General features: G+C 46.2%; 1 protein-coding gene across 6 annotated transcripts in view; it reads left to right on the top strand.

Moving 5' to 3' along the window:
• The window catches only part of FSTL3 (follistatin like 3), a 256,859-nt gene that overhangs the window by 110,712 nt on the left and 120,362 nt on the right, over positions 1-25,785 (top strand). For 5 of the 6 annotated variants that reach the window (XM_056518017.1, XM_056518015.1, XM_056518016.1 and 2 more), the window contains one exon: positions 21,334-24,649. The exons of the other annotated variant lie outside the window; for it this stretch is intronic. In XM_056518017.1, the coding sequence (XP_056373992.1) occupies positions 21,379-22,206 (828 nt within the window). In that variant the 5' untranslated portion in view covers positions 21,334-21,378 and the 3' untranslated portion in view covers positions 22,207-24,649. Of the gene's footprint in view, positions 1-21,333; positions 24,650-25,785 lie in introns of those variants that run through there. 6 annotated transcript variants of the gene reach the window in all.

Below are 25,785 nucleotides of genomic sequence, written 5' to 3'. Positions count from 1 at the left end.
CAAATTTTCTCTTCAAAAGCCCAATGGCGCTCCTTCTATTCTGAGAATTGTAGTTCGCCCGCAGAGCACTTTACATCCACACATGGAGTATGTTCTTACTCGGAAGAAATGGGGTTACAAATTTTGGGGGACTTTTTTCCTATTTTCCCTTTTGAAAATGAAAAAATTTTTTTTTCATTTTTCCATCCAACTTTGAAGAATTTTGACTAAACACCTGTGGGGTGTTCAGGCTCACTATACCCCTTGTTACGTTCCGTAAGGGGTATAGTTTCCAAAATGGGCTCACATGTGGGTATTTCATTTTTTGCGTTTATGTCAGAACCGCTGTAAAATCAGCCACCCCTGTGCAAATCACCAATTTAGGCCTCAAATGTAGATAGTGCACTCTCACTCCTCAGCCTTGTTGTGCACCCGCAGAGCATTTTACGCCCACATATGGGGTATTTCCGTACTCAGGAGAAATTTTAACGTTACAAATTTTGGGGGTCTTTTTTTCCTTTTAACGCTTGTGAAAATGAAAAGTATGGGGCAACACCAGCATGTTAGTGTAAATTTTTTTATTTTTTTACACTAACAAGCTGGTGTAGCCCCCAACTTTTCCTTTTCATAAGGGGTAAAATGAGAAAAAGCCCCCCAAAATTTGTAGTGCAATTTCTCCCGAGTACGGAAATACCCCATATATGGCCCTTGAAATACGACAGGGCTCCGAAGTGAGAGAGCGCCATGCGTATTTGAGGACTAAATTAGGGATTGCATAGGGGTGGACATAGGGGTATTCTACGCCAGTGATTCCCAAACAGGGTGCCTCCAGCTGTTGCTAAACTCCCAGCATGCCTGGACAGTCAGTGGCTGTCCAGAAATGCTGGGAGTTGTTGTTTTGCAACAGCTGGAGGCTCCATTTTGGAAACACTGCCATACAATACGTTTTTAATTTTTATTGGGGGAGGGGGGGAACAGTGTAAGGGGTGTATATGTAGTGTTTTACCCCTTATTTTGTGTTAGTGTAGTGTTTTTAGGGTACATTCGCACTGGCGTGTTACGGTGGGTTTCCCCCTAGGAGTTTGCCCTAGGAGTTTTTGCCGCAGCCCAAACTTGAAGCAGGAAACTTACTGCAAACCTGCCCATGTGAATGTATCCTGTACGTTCACATGGGGAGGCAAACCTCCAGCAGTTTCAAAACTACATCTCCCAGCATGTACTGACAGACCGTGCATGCTGGGAGTTGTACTTTTGCAACAGCTGGAGGCACACTGGTTGGAAAACCTTCAGTTAGGTTCTGTTACCTAACTCAGTATTTTCCAACCAGTGTGCCTCCAGCTGTTGCAAAACTACAACTCCCTGATCACCGAAGGGCATGCTGGTATGTTAGTGGTAGTTATGCAACAGCTGGAGGTACGCAACTACAACTCCCAGCATGCCGAGACAGCTGTTTGGGCATGCTGGGATTTGCAGTTTTGCAACATCTGGAGGGCTACAGTTTTAGAGAACACTGCAAAGTGATCTCCAAACTGTGACCCTCCAGATGTTGCAAAACTACAAATCCCAGGTTCCCCAGACAGCAAACAGCTGTTTGGGCATGCTAGGAGTTGTAGTTTTGCAAGATCTAGAGTGATACAGTTTAGAAACCACTGTATAGAGGTCTCAAACTGTAGCCCTCCAGCTGTTGCAAAACTACATATTCCAGCATGCCCAAACAGCTGTCTGGGCATGCTGGGAGTTGTAGTTTTGCAACATCTGCAGGGCTACAGTTAGAGACCACTGTATATTGGTCTCAAACTGCACCCTCCAGATGTTGCTAGGCAACTCACCAGCTTCCGTAGGATCCAGCCGCACGACGTCGCCGATCTCCGTCGCCCGCAGCCTCCGAATGGGTAAGTGGATCTTCGGTGCCAGTCCCTGTCGGTTTCCCCGTCCTGCCCCGCCTATTGTGGGTGGGCAGGACGGGGAAAACGTAAGTTAACCCCCCGCCCCCGATCTCGTAATGGTCGTCGCTTCTGGTGACCAATAGCAGGGATAGGAGGGGTGGCATCCTTGCCACCTCACTCCTATCCCTTCAGGGGGATCGTAGGTGTCTTAGACAACCGCGATCCCCCTTATATTCCGGGTCACTTGTGATTTGCCGCGATCACCGACATGGGGGTTTGCACGGGATGCCTGCTGAATGATTTCAGCAGGCATCCCGATCCGACAGAACATTAGCCCAACAGAACAGGCCCCTGGAGCCCCACTCCCTCACCATACCAGAAATCAGGCCCGACAATCAGGGTGGTAAAGAAAAGACCATAAAGGAGAAGAGGAGAATAGCCCAAATTTAGAAATCTAGAACAGTACCCCCATGCGTAGTGAGAAAAAGACATAGGAGCTAAGAGAGGGCCTAGAGATACTGAAGGAGTGGAGGCACACCAAAGGAGGGAGTTGGAATGGATAGGAGCTAGCCACAATTTCTACAACTCCATCCATCTACTGTAGGCATGATAGAAAGACCAGGCAGCTAGATGACAAAGGTGGACAGCCCAATAGTACTTAGACACATCAGGGACCGCTAGGACCCCCATGAATCGACATCTTAACAGTTATCGGAAGACGATGACATTATGAATCAAAGATAAAGCGGAAAATGGCTGACTGGAAAGAACAAAGGGCATTAAGAAGAAAACGGACAGGAGGGGTCTCAAAAAAATAGAGCAATTTAGGAAGGATAGTAATTTTCACCGCCACAATACACCCCAAAAAAAGATATATTGAGACCTCCACTTCTCCATCAAGGTCTGCAACTCTCGAAAGAGGGGAAGAAAATTAGTAGAGTAGATGGAGGTATAGCAGGGAACAAGAGAGACCCCTAAGTATTTAATATCTGTAGAGGACCATTTAAAAGAATAGTTAGAACGAAGTTGAGAGGAAGGGAGATTTCGAGGTCTTGGAGAGATTAACCTTATACCCAGATACCACGCTATAGGAGTGAAGGACTATATATAAATTAGGAACAACAATTATTTACTCCGGAATGGGTTAGGGTCAATTAAACATAACACCATTGACCCAGGGACAAGACCCTGGGTCACTAATACCCTTCTTAATCCCACCCCCTAAAACTTAACTTTTATTAAAGTAACAGTAACAATAGTGATATGGTGATCAACTGAATTAAAATAGACCTCCTTGTGTGTATATAACTATATAATTGGTGAACTATGAGCTGGTTGCTTCCTAGTAGTTAGTCACAGCCAGTGATCTGCAGTATCACTGGTTAATGAGACACAAAGGAGGTTTTGATAAAACTGGATATGCCCCCTCTACATGTTTCGTTGCAGCAGCAACGTCTTCAGGAGGGAAATGGGCAAATAAAATTTGTTGCTCCCTAGCATCCCCCCGACGTTTCGCTGTAAAGACCCAGCTTTATCCTATACCTTTAAAAAGCTGGGTCTCTCCAGCGAAACGTCGGGGGGATGCTAGGGAGCAACAAATTTTAATAAGCAATAATAGGAATTGGTAGATAAAATAGAGGAAGTTATATGTTATGTGGACCGTTAAAATTGGACTCTCAGGACCCAGAATAATGGAATAAAAGAATCCCTAACATAGAAGCCTGAGTTAAAATAGAATTAGTGGAACCATTATTGGACCAATCCAATTCCTATATATTGTGTTTTTAAACACCTTCTCTTGTATTATATTTGCACTATAATTAGATTTTAACAAATAATAAATAAAAGTGAAGTTTTAAAAGGGTGACCTTAGTTGGGGGTCTTAGTCTTGGATGGGTTTTCGACCCTGAAGGGAATTGGAATTTATTAATTAAATACCCTGGGTACCCTATGGGGGACTTTTGTGTATAGGTGCCAGGGATAGCGACCTGGGTGCCGCCTGCCGCAGCAAATCCGTCCCGCTTTGCGGCGGGCTCTGGTGAAAACCAGAGGCACCTTAGACTCCGCTCCCTCGTACGGTCCAAGTCATCTACCACACAGGTCCAGCTGATCCACATCCACCGGTGTTCCTGTCTTCTGAAACGTGAGTGTTACAAACTCCCTATCATGCAGGGCAACCCCAGAGATGTCCGGGTCCCCCCGGATCATAGCAGCAAGTGGTTCAATACAGAGAGCAAAAATCGGGGGACAACGGACTGCCTAGTACTGTTAGAAATAGGTAAAGCTGGGGAAGAAGCGTGCGAGAGTTTGAGGGAAGCAGTGGGAGTAAAAGCCCCAAAGAGCAGTGAGGAAATTACCCGAGATCCCGAATTTCTGCAAAGTAGTAAAAAGAAACGGCCAACGAAGCCTATCGAAGGTCTTTTATGCATCAAGACTTAGGATCTAAGCTTGGTCAAACCGGCGATTGATCAAGTCAATAAGGCCCACCTCTCGTCTAGTGTTATTGCCTCCCTGCCTACATGGAATGAAGCCAACCTGATCCTTGTGCACAAAAGCAGGGAGGACTAGGAAAGGCGACTAGCTAAGACCCTAGAAAACGGCTTCAGGTCTGAATTTAGAAGAGCAATGGGCCTGTAACTGGAGCAATCATGAGGGTATTTGCCCGGCTTCGGTTTCAAGGTAAGCAAGGAGTGCAGAAAGGTCTTCGGGACCTCCTCCCACTAAGAAAGGAATTAAAGAGAAGTACCAATTTAGGAAGAAGGATAGAAGAATACTGTAGGTCTTCTACTAGAGGTAGGTGAAACCGTCCAGATCAGGGGAGTGACCTGCAGGCAAGGACTTGAGATCCTCAGATATCTCCTCTAAGGTAATCGGAGCATTCAGAACAGTACGATCAGCCTCCATGAGGGACAACAGATGGCAATGGGATAGGAAAGACTGCTTCGCGGACGGAATTTTGGAGGGAAGAGAGTGCAGCTTAGAATAATAAGTCAAAAAGAGACAAGAGATGTCATCAGGATGATAGCAGAGAGTTCCAGAAGGGTACTTCAGAGCGGAGGAGGTCTGAGCAGCCGCTACTCGGTCACATAAGCGCCTAGCCAACATGGTGTGAGCTTTGTTACCTTTTTCATAAAATCTCTGCTTAGCATAAAGCAGCTGGTGCTCTGTCTTAAGAAGCACTATATCGTGAAGCTTACACTGAGAAGCAACCAGATGCCTCAGCACCAAAACAGAGGAGGAAGATAACAGTAAAGACTCCAGTCGAGCGACCTCTGCACGAAGCTCCCAGGAGTGGATCAGAGCATCCTTCTTTAAATGGGAACCCAAGGCAATGCAATGGCTTCGGACGACAGACTTATGAGCTTCCCAAAGCATTGCCTGGGAGGCAACTGAGCCCTCATTGAGGGTAAAGTACTCAGTAATGCAGGCCTGAATCGACTCCTGGGAGGGCAGAGATTTAAGCAAAGATTCATTAAGATGCCAGTGACAGCGCCTGGGGGAAGAAGTGAAAGAAGAGAAAGACAGCAAGACTGGACTATGGTCATACCAGGAAATAGGTTCTAAAGAGGTATTCAAGAGCATACGGACCATAGGGAGATTACTGAGGAAAAAAATCAATGCACATATGCAATTTATGGGGGTGTGAGTAAAAAGTAAAATAGCGATCAGTGGGGTGATTACTACGCCAGAGATCGTATAGACAGGAGGAGCAAACCAGATGTTGAAAATGAGAGGCGCAATTGGGCAGGAGGAGGAGTCCCGAGACTAGAGAAAACCAATCCATCGAGGGGGAGAAAACTAAGTTAAAGTCCCCGCCAAGAAGCCATGCTGAAGGAGGATATTTATGTAATCTAGCAAGCACCCTACGCAGGAAGGGAATTTGAGAGGAGTTAGGGGTATTGACATCACACAAAAGAAGAGGTTTACCCCCAGAGAGCCCTCAACAATAACAAGACGTCCCAAAGGGTCTAGATAGTAAGAAGAAACCTTGAGAGGGCAGGAACGAGAAACTAGAATCGCTACATCTGTTTCTTTCCTACCCAATGAGGCAGAGAAAACCTTGGGATAAAGATGATGGAGGAATTGAAAGGAGCCAGCAGGATCAAACTGTGTTTCCTGAAGGAAAGCAATATTGTCCCACAGCGATAACAACTCCTGCTGCAATAGGCGCCGTTTAGGGGAGGGGGGGGGGTGAGTTTAGGCCCTTAACATTCAAAGAAACACACCTAATCATGGTAGCATGAAAAAAAGAGGGAAAGCCAATTAAGACAGCACTCACCAACTGCTACAGAGAGACCTGGGGCCATTGTGAAGGGGGTAGATACTTGGCTGAGCCAAAGCAACGCAGGGGCACCACCAGGAGACCTAGAGTGAAATTGAAAGAACAGGAAGGAAAGGACACAGGAAGGGGAAAAGGGGAAGGAAGACTAACACCACACAAAACAGAAAGACAGGACTAGTAATAACAAAGCAAAAAAATCACAAGTCAAAAAACAAACCATCGACCATCCCGTCAACGTGAAAGCAGAGTGAATCCAAATCAAGAAGGTGAAGAAGAACCTCAGAGAGAACCTTCTCCTTTTCACTGCCTCAAAGGGGGAATGGAAGAACATCTCCGGAAAGAAGAACACTCGAACCGGACACAACCCGCCTCCGAGGCAGAGCAAAGGAAGGCCCAATGAGAAAGGGAAAAGGTGACCATGAGAACAAGACTACTATGTATCAATCAGCTTAAGGCAGAACACATATAGAAAATGAAAGCATATGAAACAATATAATCAAATAAGTCAGATAACAGTATAGGGGAGAACCACCGCACAGGAAGAGCTACAGGGACAATAAGGCAGAACAGCAACAGTCCATGACATGCTTCTCAAGGAGGCAGGGCTCCAACCTCCCTGGGGGCAGATAGCCGCCCTTGGTTGGAGCGCTTATGGCGACAGGCTGCCAAACAGGAGGGAGCGAAGGAGGTGGAGAAGTCAGATCCCAGTCAGTCAGTTGTGGGGCAGGTATATGCAATGCGAAGCAGAAGGACGGCAGGTCCAAGACAGACCGTAGCACTGCAGAACGGCCATCTTTGCGAGCTTGGAGAGCGAATGGAAAGTTCCAACGGTATGGAATCTGATGGCTCCGCAAAACAGCCAGGATGGCTCCACAAAACAGCCAGGAGCCGCTTCCACAAGGTGGAGAGATCTTGGCAAAGTTGAACACGGGCACTATCGAAATCAAAGTTCTTCAGCTGAAAGTCATTACCACAACAGATCACATCCCTGGGAGCTCCAGTAGAGGACTTAGAGCGGAGGGCCCGATCCAATTTAATCCTGCGGGAGGAAGGCTCGCCTAGAATGAGATAGAAAATGACCTCCAACGTAGCATGAAGATCTTCCTCCCGTGTCGCCTCGAGAAAACCATGGAAACAGATGTTGTTGCACCTCCCCCAGTTGTCTAAGTTGTCAACATGGTTCTGGAGGTCACTAAGGAAGTCTGCTTGTGAGGCAACAGTGGACTGTAATCGGGCAATATAAGCTCTGTCAGAGACATGTTGCAGATCCTGGTGAAGCGCTGAGATTTCAGCTTGGCAGGTATCTTTAACTTCAGATATCAAGGAACGAAAGTCCTCTTTCGTGGGTATTTGTGAAAGAAATTGGCTCCAGTCATTAGGAGCAGGAGACACAGCAGGGTCTCCCGAGCAGGCCAAGTCATCCCCTGCAAGGGCATCCCAGGGCAACTTGGATCCCATGGGGGAAGCAGGAGAGGTGGACCCACTAGAGGGTATAGGGCCCTTCTGAGGAGAGGAGCGAGGGGCCTCAGAAGTTTGCTGGCCCGAGGACAGGTTTGGGAAGGTACTTATGCAGAGGGGTGGTAGCTGGACCCCCAGATGTACCAGCAGGTGTGAATTCAGATGCAGCAATCCAGTCCACAGGTGAGCCAGAGGGCTGTGAGGAGCAAACCGGTCAGGGTCAGGGTAGAGTGAGGCAGGAGGAGTAGGAGAGATGGAACAGGCAGAGGCCAGGGAGCCACTCACCACAGCAGCCTGGTGGGGAGCAACCAGGGGGGCAAACATCCAGCAGCCCCTGAGCAGAACGCTGCAGACAGCGGAGGAGGTAGGGAGACTGCAGTGTCCAGGTCCATACAGTGAGGAGGAGTGCCAGTGGAGCAGGAACTGAGGCCGGAAGCAGGGCCCGTAATGATGGGCGGGCGGCTCACAGTCTGGGAGACCTGAAAGTAGCGGGCAATACCTCCCGGAGGGGCAGAGGGAAGCCTAGGAGCAGGAGGTCTTTTAGGCAGGCGGCGTGAGGTCCTCCCCATCAGTTGGTCATGGGTCACAGCAAATTATAGCTCATTTAGGGCCTCGGTTCTGTAGTGTTACTTGTGATCCCTCCCCTGGTGTCAGTGGCCTATTGGGCTGCTGTCTTTTTTTCTGTTTGTGCCTTTTCGGCCATGAGGTTCTACCACCCTGAGGGATGGCTTGTTTACTTTAGTATACCTTTTATTTTTGTGGGGTAATCTTGCTGGAAGTGACGTTCCTAAATTGATGCACGATTGTTTTGCTTATGTTATGCTGACTGGTTTAGGGTCTCACGACCTCTAGTGATGCTGTTTGCTGCATATCCCCCCCTTTTTTTTACCTCCTTTTTGTTATTTCCTTTGTTTCTTATATGAAAATGTCCAATAAAAATTACAGTTGAAAAAAACAAATAAAGGAATTAGTGGAGTTATTGACAGAGATCTTGCTATCTGGTAGGTAAAGTGTGAGGATTGAGGGAGGAAAAAAAGGTGTCTTACCCTGAGGTAAGACACCTTTTTTTTTCCTCCCTCAATTCAGTAGTTATAGGCTCTTTGGCCTCTGGACACTAGGTTCTTGTCACGATTCGGCTGGCTGGAGCAGGATCCTCTGTGCCAGAGAGGGATTGGCGTGGACCGTGTTGGTGGACCGGTTCTAAGTTGCTACTGGTATTCACCAGAGCCCGCCGCAAAGCGGGATGCTCTTGCAGCGGCGGTAGCAACCAGGTCGTATCCACCAGCAACGGCTCAACCTCTCTGACTGCTGAAGATAGGCGCGGTACAAGGGAGTAGACAAGAGCAAGGTCGGACGTAGCAGAAGGTCAGGGCAGGCAGCAAGGATCGTAGTCAGGGGCAACGGCAGGAGGTCTGGAACACAGGCTAGGAACACACAAGGAAACGCTTTCACTGGCACAATGGCAACAAGATCCGGCGAGGGAGTGCAGGGGAAGTGAGGTATAAGTAGGGAGTGCACAGGTGAACATACTGATTAAGCCTGCTGCGCCAATCAGTGGCGCAGCGGGCCTTTAAATTGCAGAGACCCGGCGCGCGCGCGCCCTAAGGAGCGGGGCTGCGCGCGCCGGGACAAGACAGACGGGGAACGGGTCAGGTACGGGAGCCGGGATGCGCATCGCGAGCGGGCGCCTACCGCATCGCGAATCGCATCCCGGCTGAGAGTGATATTGCAGCGCACCCGGTCAGCAGGTCTGACCGGGGCGCTGCGAATGAGAGGATGCTGCGAGCGCTCCGGGGAGGAGCGGGGACCCGGAGCGCTCGGCGTAACAGTGACCAAGTATTATCGAAATATCTCCAGCCGTTTGGAAGTTATGTGGTAACATATATTTCCCATTGACTTGCATGGGACTTTAAACATAAGCCCCACCCCTGGCAAATGGGGGTGAGTAAGGGTTAAATTACCTATCCTATGTTTGTTGTTGACATATAAGTAACATGTGTGCCAAGTTTCATGTTAAGATCTTTAGCCGTTTGGAAGTTTTTGTGGAACATACATACACACACACACGTTGAGTTTTATATATATATAGATATAGGGGTTAAATGCATAAAAATTAGATGTATATGGTCAGGATTTGGTATTGAATAATATTTTATAATTTTTTTGTGACAGGTATCCTTTAAAAACCCTAACTAGGCCTCAAACCCACTCACTTCAGCAATTGTTTAAGTAATATTATACCTAGTTGCAAAATAGTCTTTGTCTCCACCCTAAAGTGAAAACATTTGTAATTTTTTTTCTGTATTTTACACCCACTTCTGGTTTTGGCTAAAAAGACTAATCAAAATAAAATGTGTGATCCCAGCCTACTGCTTTATTCTGACACAAATTAGTTGAGCAAATACATTTCTCTATTACCGTATATACTCGAGTATAAGCCGACCCGAGTATAAGCCGAGACCCCTAATTTCAACCCAAAATCCCAGGAAAAGTTATTGACTCGAGTATAAGCCTAGTGTGGGAAATACATCATCCCCCCTGTCATCATCCAGACCCGTCATTAACATCCTCATCATCATCACCGCCTGTCATCATCCAGACCCTCATCATCATCACCTGTCATCATCCCCTTGTCATCATCCCACACATCCCCCCTTCATCATCCCCTTGTCATCATCCCCACCCCCCTTCATCATCCCCTTGTCATCATCCCCACCCCCCTTCATCATCCCCTTGTAATCATCCCACACCCCCCCCTTCATCATCCCCTTGTCATCATCCCCACCCCCCTTCATCATCCCACACCCCCCCTTCATCATCCTCTTGTCATCATCCCACCCCCCCTTCATCATCCTCTTCTCATCATCCGCCCTCAGTGGTCTTCAACCTGCGGACCTCCAGAGGTTTCAAAACTACAACTCCCAGCAAGCCCGGGCAGCCATCGGCTGTCCGGGCTTGCTGGGAGTTGTAGTTTTGAAACCTCCGGAGGTCCGCAGGGTCAAGACCACTGCGGCCTTCAACATCATCCAGCCCCCTCTCACCCCCTTTAGTTCTGTACAGTACTCACCTCCGCTCGGCGCTGGTCCGGTGCTGCAGGGCTGTCCAGTGAGTAGGTCGTCCGGTGGGATAGTGGTTCCAGGCTGCTATCTTCACTGGGGGCGCCTCTTCTCCGCGCTTCCGGCCCGAAATACAATGACGCAGAAGTACGTTGGCAATGAACGTACCTCTGCATCGTTGTCAAGGCAACTTGACTATTCTGGGGCCGGGCCCGAAGCGCTTAGAAGAGGCCTCCCCGGTGAAGATACAATAGTCTCTATAAGATAAAAAAGGCAGAGCTTCCCATGGGACAGTATATCTAATAAGGCAGGAGATGCACAGACAGGTTTTGAGTGTAGGTGCTCACCTGGGTTAGTTGTGAAGAATTCACAACTACTTGAAGCGTATAGGTGAAAAGTGGTGCTCCTCTTCCGGTTGTCAGCGTGGATCGGGCTCCAGCCGATGAATATGGTAGAAGGGAAAACAGGAAAAAGCCAGGTATAAAGCGCAAACCACTCCAGACGTCTCTTCAAAGGTAATATAACTTTATTACAGCCACATACAACGCGTTTCGAGGCGCATGCTTATAAGCCTGTTACCTGAAGAAGAGGCATGCGCCTCGAAACGCGTTGTATGTGGCTGTAATAAAGTTATATTACCTTTGAAGAGACGTCTGGAGTGGTTTGCGCTTTAAACCCGGCTTTTTCCTGTTTTCCCTTCTACCTTCTCCCCGGTGAAGATAGCAGCCCGGAACCACTATCCCACCGGACAACCTCCCCACCGGACAGTCCTGCAGCACCGGACCAGCGCCGAGCGGAGGTGAATACTGTACAGAACTAAAGGGGGGTGAGAGGGGGCTGGATGATGTCGAAGGCCGCAGTGGTCTTCAACCTGCGGACCTCCGGAGGTTTCAAAACTACAACTCCCAGCAAGCCCGGACAGCCGATGGCTGCCCGGGCTTGCTGGGAGTTGTAGTTTTGAAACCTCTGGAGGTCCGCAGGTTGAAGACCACTGCGGGTGGAGAGTTCACTCGAGTATAAGCCGAGGGGGGTGTTTTCAGCACGAAAAATCGTGCTGAAAAACTCGGCTTATACTCGAGTATATACGGTACTTACTATGGGAAACTGGCATGATGCAGTAACAAACCACAATGCAACTGCAAGGCAACCTAATCTTGTGGTTTCACCGTATAATGCATTGGAATTAACAGTGGAGAGAATAGTAAAAACTGAGCGAATTCAATCCAGAAACAACCCCACACCTGTCCTTAGGTTGTCTGTGGTATTGCATAGTTCAGTTGAAGCAAGGGAGCCAAGTTGTAATACCATACACAACCTGAGGACAGGTGTGGTTCTGTTTTTGAAGTAATGAGCTCTGTTTTTCAAATCTTGGCTAACCCCTTTAACAATAAATCTGGCAGAACTATAATACCAGACAAAGCCCATGGAAGAGTCATGTTGTTTTGTATAAAAAAAAGGCACATATTTGTTAATCTCATGCATGCTCTTTAAACATTCAATCCTTTTTATCTAATGCCTAAACTGTTATCTCTCTCTCTCTCTCTCTCTCTCTCTCTCTCTCTCTCTCTCTCTCTCTCTCTCTCTAAAAATAAATATTTTTCAATGCACAAATCTCTGCTAAAGAAATGGAAATCCTATTTCAGAGATCACAGATGCTTACAATTCAAAAGAATCTACATATAAATCTGTAAAATGAATAATAAAGACAATGTTATACATGTTTTCATCAAGTAACCATCATATGGCAATAAACATGTGTAAAAAGTTAAAGCTAATGCAGTTACAGTGTAATACATGGTCCATGTAGATGGCAGTGTAAGGGTTACCTGATCCAGACAGAACAAATTCTCTCAGGTGTTGAGATGTCTGGAGCACAGGTATTGAGCAAACAAAGAGCTCAGTGTGTGACAAGCAGGGACAGGGCCCGGGATGTCTGGCAATATAGTCCATACTGAATGTCTGAAACAGGTAGTGAACCTTAAATAGTGAGGGTGTAAAATGTACTTCTATACACCCTCTGGAAAAGGAAGGAACAAACACAAAACATAAACAAGTTCAATTCTTATTGCAAAATCACTTTAACCTCTTAAGGACGTAGGGCGTACCATGACCCCGCATCACAGTGGGTCGGTCCTGGCTGCTAGTCATAGCCGGAACCCTGGGCTAACAGCGCATGGCATAGACCGCTGTGCCGCGCGCTATTAACCCTTCAGACGCAGCGATCTAAGTTGACCCCCGCGTCTGAAAGTGAAAGTAGACGCTCCCCGGCAGCTCAGTCGGCTGATCGGGACGATAAAATTGCGATGTCCTGATCAGCTAGGACGCGAGCGGATGTCCCCTTACCTGTCTCCACCACGTCCAATTGGGGTTTGATTGCGCCAATCCTGAGCTACAGGCTTGAGCAATTGAGCCCCTATCTCGCTGATCCATGCAAAGCTATGGCTTTGCAGGGATCAGCATAAGAGATCAGTGTGTGCAGTGTTATAGCTCCCTATGGGAGCTATAGCACTGCAAAAAAAAAAGTGAAAAGAAAAAAGTTAACAAAGGTCATTTAACTCCTTCCCTCAGGGGCGTACCTAGAGCATTTGGCACCCGGGGCGGACCCTTTGTTTGGCACCCCCCCCCCCAAACACACACACACGCACCCCCCCTTAATTACACCCCCTCCCCTCCCCCCAGGAGCGGACTGACAACACTCGGGGCCCCCGGACCAAAAAAAGGCAAGGGCCCCTGCTAGGCTCTGCAGCTCGTCAATCTTCTGCCATGCTCCTATTCCACCCAAATCCCACACACAATAAACTAAAATTTATATATATAAGAAACACTTTAACGTAGGTAAATTTCCATGACCAATAATACTGGTATACAAGGAGTAAATATATACCACCACACAATAACTGGATAATAGCGCCATACTGTACTGAATAATACCACTATACACAGACCAGTATACTATAAAGGATCTGTATACAATATAAGTGATTATATACAGGACCATATGGCGGTAGATATCAGCTGTACACAGGATGTATATACCATATAAGTGATTACAGTTACATTTTGGGACTCACAATTACGTCTTTTCTGATCAGCGGCGTCCTCTTTCCTTTTCTTCTCCGTCCGGATAAGACCGCCATGTGGATCTCTTAACATCTGCAGGAAAAACATGTCAGACTCTGCATATATTCAGCGCCCTCCTCTACACAATCTTCCCATCTATAGGCCAACAAACTGTAATAATTCCCTCCTTGGTGTCCTGCACAGTAAAAGGGCAGGTAGGTAGGTAGCCAGGTAACCCCCTCTTTCCCATAGGTATATGCAGAGTTACACCACCCCCCTCTTTCCCATAGGTATATGCAGAGTTACACCCCCCTCTTTCCCATAGGTATATGCAGAGCTACACCCCCCCTCTTTCCCATAGGTATATGCAGAGCTACACCCCTCCCCCCCCTCCTCTTTCCCATAGGTATATTTAGGGCTGGGCGTTATACCGGTTCATACCGAATACCAAATTTTTTGGGCTGCACAATATGGATTTTCCCCCATACCGCAATACCGGTTGGGCCCCTCCCCCTCGGGAATGTATTATCAGCCTAGCACAGCGCTGTCCCCACATCAGGGAACTAATCCTATGTTACCCGCCAGCACTATTCTGCTCCCCCCAATTAATGATCAGCCCAGCGGGGTACTACTCACATATGTCAAGCACTGCCCTCCTCCTCTTTGTTGGGGGCCGCCGGGCGCCGGAACTCTATACTGTACGCCAGTGGTCTCCAACCTGCAGACCTTCAGATGTTGCAAAACTACAACTCCCAGCATTCCCGGACAGCCGGCAATGGAACTCTCTGTACGCCAGTGGTCTCCAACCTGCGGACCTCCAGTTGTTGCAAAACTACAACTCCCAGCATGCTGGGAGTTGTAGTTTTGCAACAGCTGGAGGTCCGCAGGTTTGAGACCACTGCTGTACCCTGTATACCTATGCCCGGGCTGCAAAAGATACAGAAAATAAATTTAACCCACGTCGGCCGCACGCTGGGGACGGGAATGCCGGACAGCCGTCAGCCTATCACTGGCCAAGGCGATGCCCCGCCTTGGCCAGTGATAGGCTGAGCCCACTGTCATGTATGAAGCCGACTTCTTACATGACAGTGGGCTCAGCCTATCACTGGCAGGGTCGGGGCATCGCTCTGGCCGGTGATAGGCTGACGGCTGTCCGGCGTTCTCGTCCCCAGCGTGCGGCCGACGTGGGTGAATTAAGTTTATTTTCTGTATCTTTTGCAGCCCAGGCATAGGTATACAGCGTACAGCAGTGGTCTCAAACCTGCGGACCTCCAGCTGTTGCAAAACTACAACTCCCAGCATGCCTGGACAGCCATGCTGGGAGTTGTAGTTTTGCAACAACTGGAGGTCCGCAGGTTGGAGACCACTGGCGTACAGTGAGTTCCCTCGCCGGAGGCCCCCAACAAAGAGGAGGAGGGCAGTGCTTGACATATGTGAGTAGTACCCCGCTGGACTGATCATTAATTGGGGGGAGCAGAATAGCGCTGGTGGGTCACATGATTTTGGGGGGGGGGGATACCGTTATATACCGTGGAACCGCCGTAAGTTAAAAAAAATACCGTGATACACATATATGGTCATACCGCCCAGCCCTAGGTATATGCAGAGCACCCCCCCTCTCCCCCCTTCCCTATAGGTATATGCAGAGCACCCCCTCCCCCTTCCCTATAGGTAAATGCAGATCACCCCCCCTCTCCCCCTTCCCTATAGGTATATGCAGAGCACCCCCCCTCCCCTATAGGTGTATGCAGAGCACCCCCCCTCCCCCTTCCCTATAGGTAAATGCACAGCACCCCCTCTCCCCTATAGGTAAATGGAGAGCACCCCCCCTCTCCCCCCTTCCCTTTAGGTAAATGCAGAGCACCCCCCCTCTCCCCCCCTTCCCTATAGGTAAATGCAGAGCACCCCCCCCTCCCTATAGGTAAATGCAGAGCACCCCCCCTCCCCCCTTCCCTATAGGTATATGCAGAGCACCCCCCCCCTTTCCTATAGGTAAATGCAGAGCACCCCCCCCGTCCCTCTAGGTAAATGGAGAGCACCCCCCCCTCTCCCCCCCTTCCCTTTACGTAAATGCAGAGCACCCCCCCTCCCCCCTTCCCTATAGGTAAATGCAGAGCACCCCCCTCCCTCTCTCCCCCTTCCCTATAGGTAAATGCAGAGCACCCCGCCCTCTCCCCCCCTTCTCTATAGGTAAATACAGAGCACCCCCCCTCTCCCCCCTTCCCTATAGGTAAATGCAGAGCCCCCCCCTCTCCCCCCTTTCCTATAGGTAAATGCAGAGAACCCCCCTCCCTCTCCCCCCCCCTTCCCTATAGGTAAATGCAGAGCACCCCCTCCCCCTCTCCCCCCCTTCCCTATAGGTAAATGCAGAGCACCCCCCTCTCCCCCCCCCCTTCCCTATAGGTAAATGCAGAGCACCCCCCCTCCCTTCCCTGTAGGTATATGCAAAGAAAAAAAAAAGGATGCTCACCTGAGGTCCCACGCAGCGATCTCCTCAGCTGCAGGGCCCGCATCTTCTCCCCTTCACAGTACAGGTGCCAATGAGTGACGTCACCGGCGCCTGTACTGCGTGGGGGCGGAGGTCACGTCTCCTCTGTGTAGCTGCAGATGCGGCTCATACAGAGGGGACGCCTTCTCCTGTATGTGCGTGTATCGCGCATACAGGAGAATGTAGCGCTGTCAGCTGGGGATCTGGGACGAGTGTCCCGGACCTCAGCAGCGGCGGCGGGTCAGTCCACCCCTGGCACCCCCCTTGAGAGTGGCACCCGGGGCGGACCGCCCCCCCGCCCCCCCCTTGGTACGCCACTGCCTTCCCTAATAAAAGTTTGAATCACCCCCCTTTTCCCATAAAAAAAAACTGTGTAAATAAAAATAAAAAATAAACATATGTGGTATCGCCGCGTGCGGAAATGTCTGAACTATAAAAATATATTCTTAATTAAATTGCACAGTCAATGGTGTACACGCAAAAAAATTCCAAAGTCCAAAATAGCAAATTTTTGGTCACTTTTTATATCGTGAAAAATGAAGAAAAAAAAGCGATCAAAAAGTCCGATCAATACAAAAATGGTACAGCTAAAAACTTCAGAACACGGCGCAAAAAAATGAGTCCTCATACTGGCCCGTATGCAGAAAAATAAAAAAGTTATAGGTGTTAGAACAGTGGTTCTTAACCCCGGTTCGATCGAACCCCAGGGGTTCGGTGAGTCAGTCCTGGGGGTTTGGCAGGGGATGTTGCAACAGGACAGGCAAACCAAGCAATTGCTTGGGGCCCCCAGCTGGCCCGGGGCCCCAAGCAGAGCCTGTGTTTGCCCGTCCTGAAGCGACGGGGCAATTCCCCCCATCACTATTAACTCCCTGCGGCCCCGCGTTAAGTTTAAAAATGCAGGGCCGCCGGGACATAGCGCACGCCGGGATGTCACTGACGTCACGTGCGTGCGCTCATGGAAACGAAGGCGCCGATGACCGGAGGATAGAGAAGGAGGAAGACGCGTGCTGGCCAGCTTGGTAAGTGACCAGCGGCACGTCATCTTCGGTGCTCCGACCACCGGTCCCGAGACCTACTGCTATAGCCGGAGCGGTGGTCGGAGCACTGAAGTGGGCAGTACACAGGCATACAGCCTCCAGCCATACACTGTATATGGCTGGAGGCTGTATGTCTGCGGGGGAACATCAGTGGTCTTAAACCTGTAGACCTCCAGATGTTGCAAAACTACAACTCCCAGCATGCCCAGACAGCTGTTGGCTGTCCGGGCATGCTGGGAGTTGTAGTTTTGCAACATCTGGAGGTCCGCAGGTTGAAGACCACTGGCCTTCATAATGTGGGGGAACACTGCCTGCCTAATGTGGGGGAGCACTGCCTGCCTAATGTGGGGGAACACTGCCTGCCTAATGTGGGGGAACACTGCCTGCCTAATGTGGGGGAACACTGCCATTGTTGCAAGAGTGGCACTTGCCAAGGTAAAGCTGCGCATTTCTGAACTGGTCTCTGAAAGACAACAGCAGAAGTCACACTGATTTGCAGTAAATATTCATTTTGTTTTAGTTTCTGTGTGAAAATCATGTTTTCATGGTTTTGTTCTTTGTTCTTAATGGTTTTGTTCATTTTGTGCACCTATGTATAAATATATACTTAAATATATACCTCCTATGTTTTGAATTTGAAAAAATCATATTTTATTTTTCCAATTAAGAGGGGGTTCGGTGAATGCGCATATGAAACTGGTGGGGTTCAGTACCTCCAACAAGGTTAAGAACCACTGGGTTAGAAGATGAAAATTTTTAACATATACATTTTCCTGCATGTAGTTATGATTTTTTTCCGAAGTACGACAATATCCAACCTATATAAGTAGGGTATCATTTTAATCATATGGACCTACAAAATAAAGATTAGGTGTAATTTTTACAAAAAAAAAGGCACTGCGTAGAAAAAGAAGCCCCCAAAAGCTACAAAATGAAATTTTTTCTTCAATTTTGTTGCCCAATGAATTTTTTTTCCATTTTGCTGTGGATTTTTGGGTAAAATGACTAATGTCACTGCAAAGTACAATTGGTGGCGCAAAACATAAGCCATCATATGGAATTTTATGTGCAAAATTGAAAGGATTATGATTTTTAGAAGGTGATGAGGAAAAAATGAAAATGCAAAAACCCTTACAGTAAGGGTACGCTGGGAGTTGTAATAGTGTGGCAGGGGGGCAGGTGATAGGCTTGTCACCTACCCCACAACTACAACTCCCAGCATGCCAGGGCATGCTGGGAGTTGTAGTCATGCAAGCCAGGGAAGCCGGTGCTGATCAGAAAATCACTGTAATTTAATATTTCCTGCCTCTGACACGGGACCCGGCGAGAAATTTGAAGGGAGCCCGAGCTGACCTAATGCTGCAGCCACCCGGGACTCCCGCAGCCAGGCCGGGAGATGTGCAGTAGCCGTTCCTGCCATCCCTATGCGTGTACCTCAGCACTGAGGGATTGCAGGGACGGCTCCTGCACATCTCCCAGCCCGTCTCCAGGAGTCCCGGGCGGCTACAGAGTGATGCCACCCTGGGCTCCTTTTAACGTATAACGGAGCCGCAGAGTTTTAGTCCCTACTGTAATATCAAATTTCCCGCAGGATCCCGTGACTGGCTGCTCGGTCTCGGCAAATCACGGGACCCATCGGGTAATGTGAAATTACATTAGGGACTGCAAAAACTCTGCGGCGCCGAGGTATGTTTTATTAGTATATCAACGAGAAAAAACAACAAGAGGTGCGCCCCTAGTGAGGACCGTTTATAATAAATGAAAGAGATAACGCAAAGATGGGTTCTTACCCCTAGGTGTTGCGCTCAGAGCACAACACCTACAATAGTGTCTAGATGCAGGAAATCAAATGGAACTGCTGCCATGAGGAACTTCCCGGTGTGAAGTCAGTCAGTCTGGTGGATTGCAATGGAAAAAGATATGTGAACAAGTTCCTCTAAAGAAGGTGCTGGCACTCAAAGATGGAAGTAAACTTCTTTATTAGCAACGCGTTTCGATCCCGAACCGGGATCTTCATCAGGCATACATTTCCATAGAATACAGAATAATTGTATTCTATGGAAATGTATGCCTGATGAAGATCCCGGTTCGGGATCGAAACGCGTTGCTAATAAAGAAGTTTACTTCTATCTTCGGGTACCAGCGCCTTCTTTAGAGGAACTTGTTCACATATCTCTTTCCGAGGTATGTTTTATGGGAGCCTGGGCTGGCATCACTCTGCAGCTGCCCAGGCTCCATCTGATTCTATCCTTCACTTAATGATGTGGGCACTGATTTACATCCCCCCCTTGTCTCCTACCCGCCCGCGCTGCACATCTCCCGCCTGCTACAAGACTAGAACTCCCCGCATGCCCTCAATGTAAGGGCATGCTGGGAGTTGTAGTCTTGCAACAGGTAGCAGACAGATGGGAGATGTGCGGGCGGGTGGGTGGCAGACAAGGTGGGGATGTAAATCAGTGTGAACTGTGATCAGGTAGTCAGAAAAGCAGAAACATAAGGAAGGTTCAAGCTGGTGTAGATTCCTGGAGCTTTTTAATCAGATGCGCCTAGATCTGTCACAGTCGCAGTTGATAAATCAGGGTGTTCTGGAAAGTGAAGAGTGAAAAAATGTCTAAGTGAGCAAGATGTCAAGATGAGCGGTGGGATGTACACAAAGAAAAAGTCGCACATAAGCGGAGTTGCGCCAAAGTTAAGGGAAAAAAAGCTCTACAAACTTTGATAAATCTGGGCCAATGGGTTTACAGGCATACAGTATCACAAGGAAACAAAACACAGTGGATTAACAGACAAACAGTAAAACAAATATCAGGCTGGCCAAACCCTAACTTAGCTCACAGTAAAAATACGGAACACAGATGGATAGTCGGTCACTTAGCCAAGTGTCAAAATACAAACAATAGCACAAGCAAGAACAAAAGCTAGAGCAGAAATATCTCAAACACTGGCAACTAAATCACAGACTTGCTTGTGTTAATCAGTTGATCTATATACCTGCTGTTGCAGGCTTGCTTGTGTTATTCAGTTGATCTATACCTGCCGTTGCAGGCTTGCTTGTGTTATTCAGTTGATCTATACCTGCCATTGCAGGCTTGCTTGTGTTAGGCTGGGTTCACACTACGTTTTCTCCCATACGGGAGCGCATACGGCAGGGGGGAGCTAAAACCTCGCGCTCCCGTATGCATTCGTATGCGCTCCCGTATGTCATTCATTTCAATGAGCCGGCCGGAGTGAAACGTTCGGTCCGTTCGGCTCATTTTTGCGCCGTATGCGCTTTTACAACCGGACCTAAAACTGTGGTCAACCACGGTTTGATGTCCGGTCGTAAAAGCGCATACGGCGCAAAAATGAGCCGACCGGACCGAACGTTTCACTCCGGCCGGCTCACTGAAATGAATTACATACAGGAGCGCATACGAAGGCAAACGGGAGCGCGAGGTTTTAGCTCCCCCCTGCCGTATGCGCTCCCGTATGGGAGAAAACGTAGTGTGAACCCACCCTTAATCAGTTGATCTATATACCTGCTGTTGCAGGCTTGCTTGTGTTATTCAGTTGATCTATACCTGCCGTTGCAGGCTTGCTTGTGTTATTCAGTTGATCTATACCTGCCGTTGCAGGCTTGCTTGTGTTATTCAGTTGATCTATACCTGCCGTTGCAGGCTTGCACATATTATTCAGTTGATTTGTTATTCTCTATTGAGTTAATCTATATGCTTCATGCTTTTTACCTTGCATTGCTTACAATGGATGGTTGAGTCTTGGCTGATGTATTTAATGCTTTTGTACATTGGCTTAAAAAGTGTCTGAGTTCATAAAAAAATTGTAATACCAGGCTTTAACACTGGCAAACTTTTTATTTCTGAATGTATATCAGAAATTATTATTTGGCTTCCTTGTGCATGTTTCAGTCTAATATTTCAAATGACCCAGCGGACATTTCTAAGCAATTTGATTAGTATTACCCTTCCCATAGTTTGGGATTCTGGATCGTTTTGCCCATGGTTCAGATTTTATTCATTTGTGTTTTGTAGCTGAATCAAATATAGCAAAAATATCTCTATCTTTTTTTTTTTTTTTTTTTTTTTTTTAGTTATTGCCATGGATAAGAAAGGAGAAGGTAAAAGAAAACAGAAAGATGGAGCAGAAAAAGAATGTGAAAAAAAAAAAAATTTTTGAAAAAGATGCACACCAGTATCAAAAAGTCAGTAGCTTGTTTAAGATAGTGGCAACAAAGAATGACTTACCACCTGCATCTCCACATGAAGACAGTGGTGCTAGCTGTAGCACAGCAATGCATAGCACTGTGCAAAGCACGGTACAGTCGGATATAGATATAGATACAGATGCAGGTGAAGATATTTTCCACCGTATTGGAGCTCCTGTTGAGCTAGAAATGGATGAACATGAAGAATCATTAACAAAAGAAGATATTCCAGAAATAGTTGGCATTAAGGAGGGTATGTCTGACACAGTTGATGATGAAATGTGGTTTTTCAGACCAAAATCTGAAAATGTAGCTTCCTTCTTATTGTTTCACCCATGCCAACCAGTTGTCCTTTCTTTTAAATTAAAAAAGTTATCTCGGAGGCGGGATGGAAAGAAGCGTCACTGGTTGACATATTCACATGGACATGGTGCATTTTTCTGCATGGTGTGTCTAGCTTTCAGTAAAAAGACAGATGGCAGTGCTTTTATTGATGGTTGCATTGATGAAAAGCACTTGTACCAGAGAATTGAAGAGCACGAAAGAAGCAACCTCCACAATAATAGCTCTGAATCCTGTTTGATGAGGTCAAAGAATATGGACATATCTAGTCATTTCCCTGAGAAACAAACAATAGCCAGAAAAGAGGAAGTGAAGAGAAAGCGTGCCATTCTAAAGAGGATAATAGAAACCATCAAGTTGATTGGAAAAAGAGGCCTAAGCTATCGGGCAACAGCTGAAGCAGCATCCTTTTCTTGAGATCTTGCTACTTCTAAGCAAATTTGATCCCTTGCTGAAAAATCACCTCAATACAGTTATTAAAAAAAGTTAAAAGCTACATCAAAGTGCAACAAGTAGCAAAGGACGTTTGTTACATTAATTTCAAAAACTACAGTAAACAATATCATCTGTGTAACTTCAGCCCTTCTGAAAAAAGGTATTGCCCAAGAGATCAGAGCTGTTGGCATGTTCTCAATACAGCTCGATACTACACAGGATATAAATGTCTCAGACCAGTGTTCAATAATAATTCGGTATGTCACAGATGTGGTCCATGAATGTCTGGTTGCAGTGGTAAACTGCACATCCACAACAGGGAAGGCTTTGTGTGAACTGGTTTGCGATGTATTAGAATCCATGGAAATTGATGTAACAAACTGTGTTGGGGAACTCAACAGATGGTCCTTCTAATATGCAGGGTCAGTACAACGGATTGAGCTCTTGGCTGAGTAATAAAGCACCTGGCCAGATTCATTTGTGGTGCTATGCACATGTACTAAATCTGGTAATGATGGATGTCACAAAGATATCTGTTCAGGCAATATTGTTGTTTGGCTTGTTAAACTCCAGTGCTGTATTTATCCGGGAATCCTACCTCTGGATGAATGTATGGTGTGAAAAGTCACAGGAAGAGAGATTTCGATCTCTTTCTGTGATTGGAGAAACAAAATGGTGGTCCAGAGATGTAACACAAAGATGATCTGAGTCACGCCTTGTATGTAGATTTGATCCATACCATGGCAGAAATATCACGTTCTGATCATTTTAATGCTGACATCAGATACAAGGCTGGAACTTACTTAGAATCCCTCAAAAAATTCCACACAGTTATACCTGCACAGCTGTACTTATTTGTTTTCAAGAATACCACTCCACTATCCTTGTACCTGCAAACACAAGGTATGGATGTACTGTAAGCATACCGAATGGTGACAGAAACAGTAAACAACTTGCAAGCACATGATCTTGATTCCCAAATGATTATAGATGCTGCAAATAAGTTTGCTGTCTGGGCAAACAGCAAGTTGGATACAACTGACAGCAAAGTTGTGATTGAGGAAGACTTTCCATCACCTCAAAGAATACAACATAAGAAAAGTTGAGCTTTCAGTAGACAAACCAGTTGAGCTCTCAGTAGACAAACCAATTCTGTTTGCAAGTGATCAGTTCCGGGTGGAGGTGTACAATGTGACCTTAGACAAGATCATTAATAGCCTGCAGAGCCGATTTACAACACATGGTCAGTTATTTGCAGATTTGGCATGTTAGACTTTCCCAAAAGTGCATTAGAAAGACTGAGTAGACTTGTAATTAAATTTGACTCCAATGCAACTAAAGAGAAACTGCAAAGTAAGATACTTGATTTTGCATCAAAGTGGCAAAGATTGAAAATGTCACTTGATGAAGAATATAGTGATGCTAACAATGAAGGTCAAGATGAAGGCACCATCCATTCTTATCTTATCTCTGGAACTGAGGAACAGCCATACTCCGATGTTGGTGATAAATGTGGAAAGTGCAAGACTTGTAAGAGCTGTATATCCTGCTGCTACAATGTATTGGTGCGTTACAACGTTTACAGTCTGACGTATAGTTCACTTTTTAATGCATACAAATTGACACTGACACTTTCCTCTTCGCAAGTACCATGTGAGAGATCATTTTCAAAACTGAAATACATCTTAAACAGACTAAGAAATTCCCACTCTCAAACACATTTGGAGGCCCTTATGCTTATGTCCGTGGAGAAAGAGGCCTTGATTGGACTAAGCAATGAAACCATCATTGACGTTTTGGCTTCAAAAAGAAGCTTGTTACAAGTGATGTTGCTTACGTAACATTACAAGAAGTCAGTACGTTACAATGTTGGTTAATATTTCTTTTTTCAAAATCTTGACTGGATTTTTTTTAAGTTGTTACTTGTTTTATCCTCTAAAACTTTAGAAAACCATTCAAATCAGGGCTTTCCAACATGCACCCTCCCCAGATGTTACAGAACTACAACTCCCATAATCCTCTGGCTGTTTGATTAAAAGAATCATGGGAGATGTAGTAAAGCAACATCTCGGGGGCAGCAGGTTAGACAGGCTGTCCTAAAGGTTAATGAGCCCTGTTTGTATCTATTGTCAAACTAATTTACTTGTTTTAAAGCACTTTGACTAATGTTTGCACATTACGTTTTGAAAACTGCTGGGTTGCTTGGCATGATACTGGTACTATTTTCCTGTTCTAAAATTGGACTGGAAAGCTAGTTAGTAATATGTTTCAAGGTATTTAAACTTTCTTGAATTCCAAAGGATTTTGCACATTATGTACTGTTACAGAATTAACAGCAAGTTTATTATAACTGTTAAATTGAATTACTGTCTAGTAAAACATTTGCACTTTTTGTCAAAGTTTCTTTGCTAAATAAATAATAATTTGCATTTACTACTGTTTTGTGTTTTTATGAGTAATATATGTGACGTTTATAAAGTTTGGAAACTATTTGTGTTTTCTATACTATTATTATTATTATTATTATACTATTACTTTCTATACAATTATTCTTTATTTGGATAATTTTGATGGAACAGACTCAATTGTATGGAATAATGGTCTTCTGTGATATTTGGAACAATGGGTGTCCTTAATAAAGAGCTGTAGTAGAGCAAATTTCTAAAAGTAGTCTAATCACCATAGCAATAAATGCTCTACTCTTGATGATTGCTCCACATTTTCATTTTTGCTCTTTATATATGTCTTATCTATAAATAAGGCACTCTTCAAATGTGCTTTAAAATGCATGATTTTACCTTTTATGAACAAGGAAATGATGACGTGCTGGTAATATGACACAACACTATGTGACTGGTAGGTAATTTATTCCAGGGCTGGTTTTCACACCCAGTCCAGCCCTGGTAATAGGAGAAAATGGACCCCAAAATTTGAAGCCCAATTTCTCCTGATTTAGAAAATGCCCCATATGTGGATGTTAAGTGCTCTGATGAAATTGAAGTCAAGGTCATGTACATTTTCAAACCTCCCATGGATCCAGAACAGACTCTTCCAGGAACGTAACAGTGGGTACAGTGAGTACTTAAACCTCCCAGGTTTTTTGAACAGTGGACCGTAAAAGTGAAAAATTCGATTTTTAATACTAAATTGCTGGTATTAACCAAAATTATCTTGGTTTCACAAGTAGTAAGAGAAAAAGAGCTCCTCAAAATTTTTAGCCCAATTTCTCCAGAATAAGAATATACCCCATATATGGCGGTAAAGCACTATGTGGGTGCAAAACATTGCTTAGAAGTAAGACAGCACCGATGAGATTTGAGGCCTAAAGTGGTGCTTTGCACTGCAATGGTTGAGGTTCTGACGTAAAAACAAAACAACAAAAAAATCCCGGCAAGTGACCACAATTTTAAAACTATACCCCTCAAGGAAGGTAACAATGGGTACAGTTAGTACTTATACTTCACAGGTTTTTTGAACAGTGGGCTATAAAATGAAAATTTTTATTTTTTTTACACTAAAATGCTGAGGTTACCCAATTTTTGACATTTTCACAAGGGGTGA

This window comes from Hyla sarda, chromosome 1 (assembly GCF_029499605.1).
Source record: "Hyla sarda isolate aHylSar1 chromosome 1, aHylSar1.hap1, whole genome shotgun sequence".
Lineage (NCBI taxonomy): Eukaryota > Metazoa > Chordata > Amphibia > Anura > Hylidae > Hyla > Hyla sarda.
Note: the sequence above shows the minus strand (reverse complement) of the source record. Positions and strands in the feature narration are given on the sequence as shown.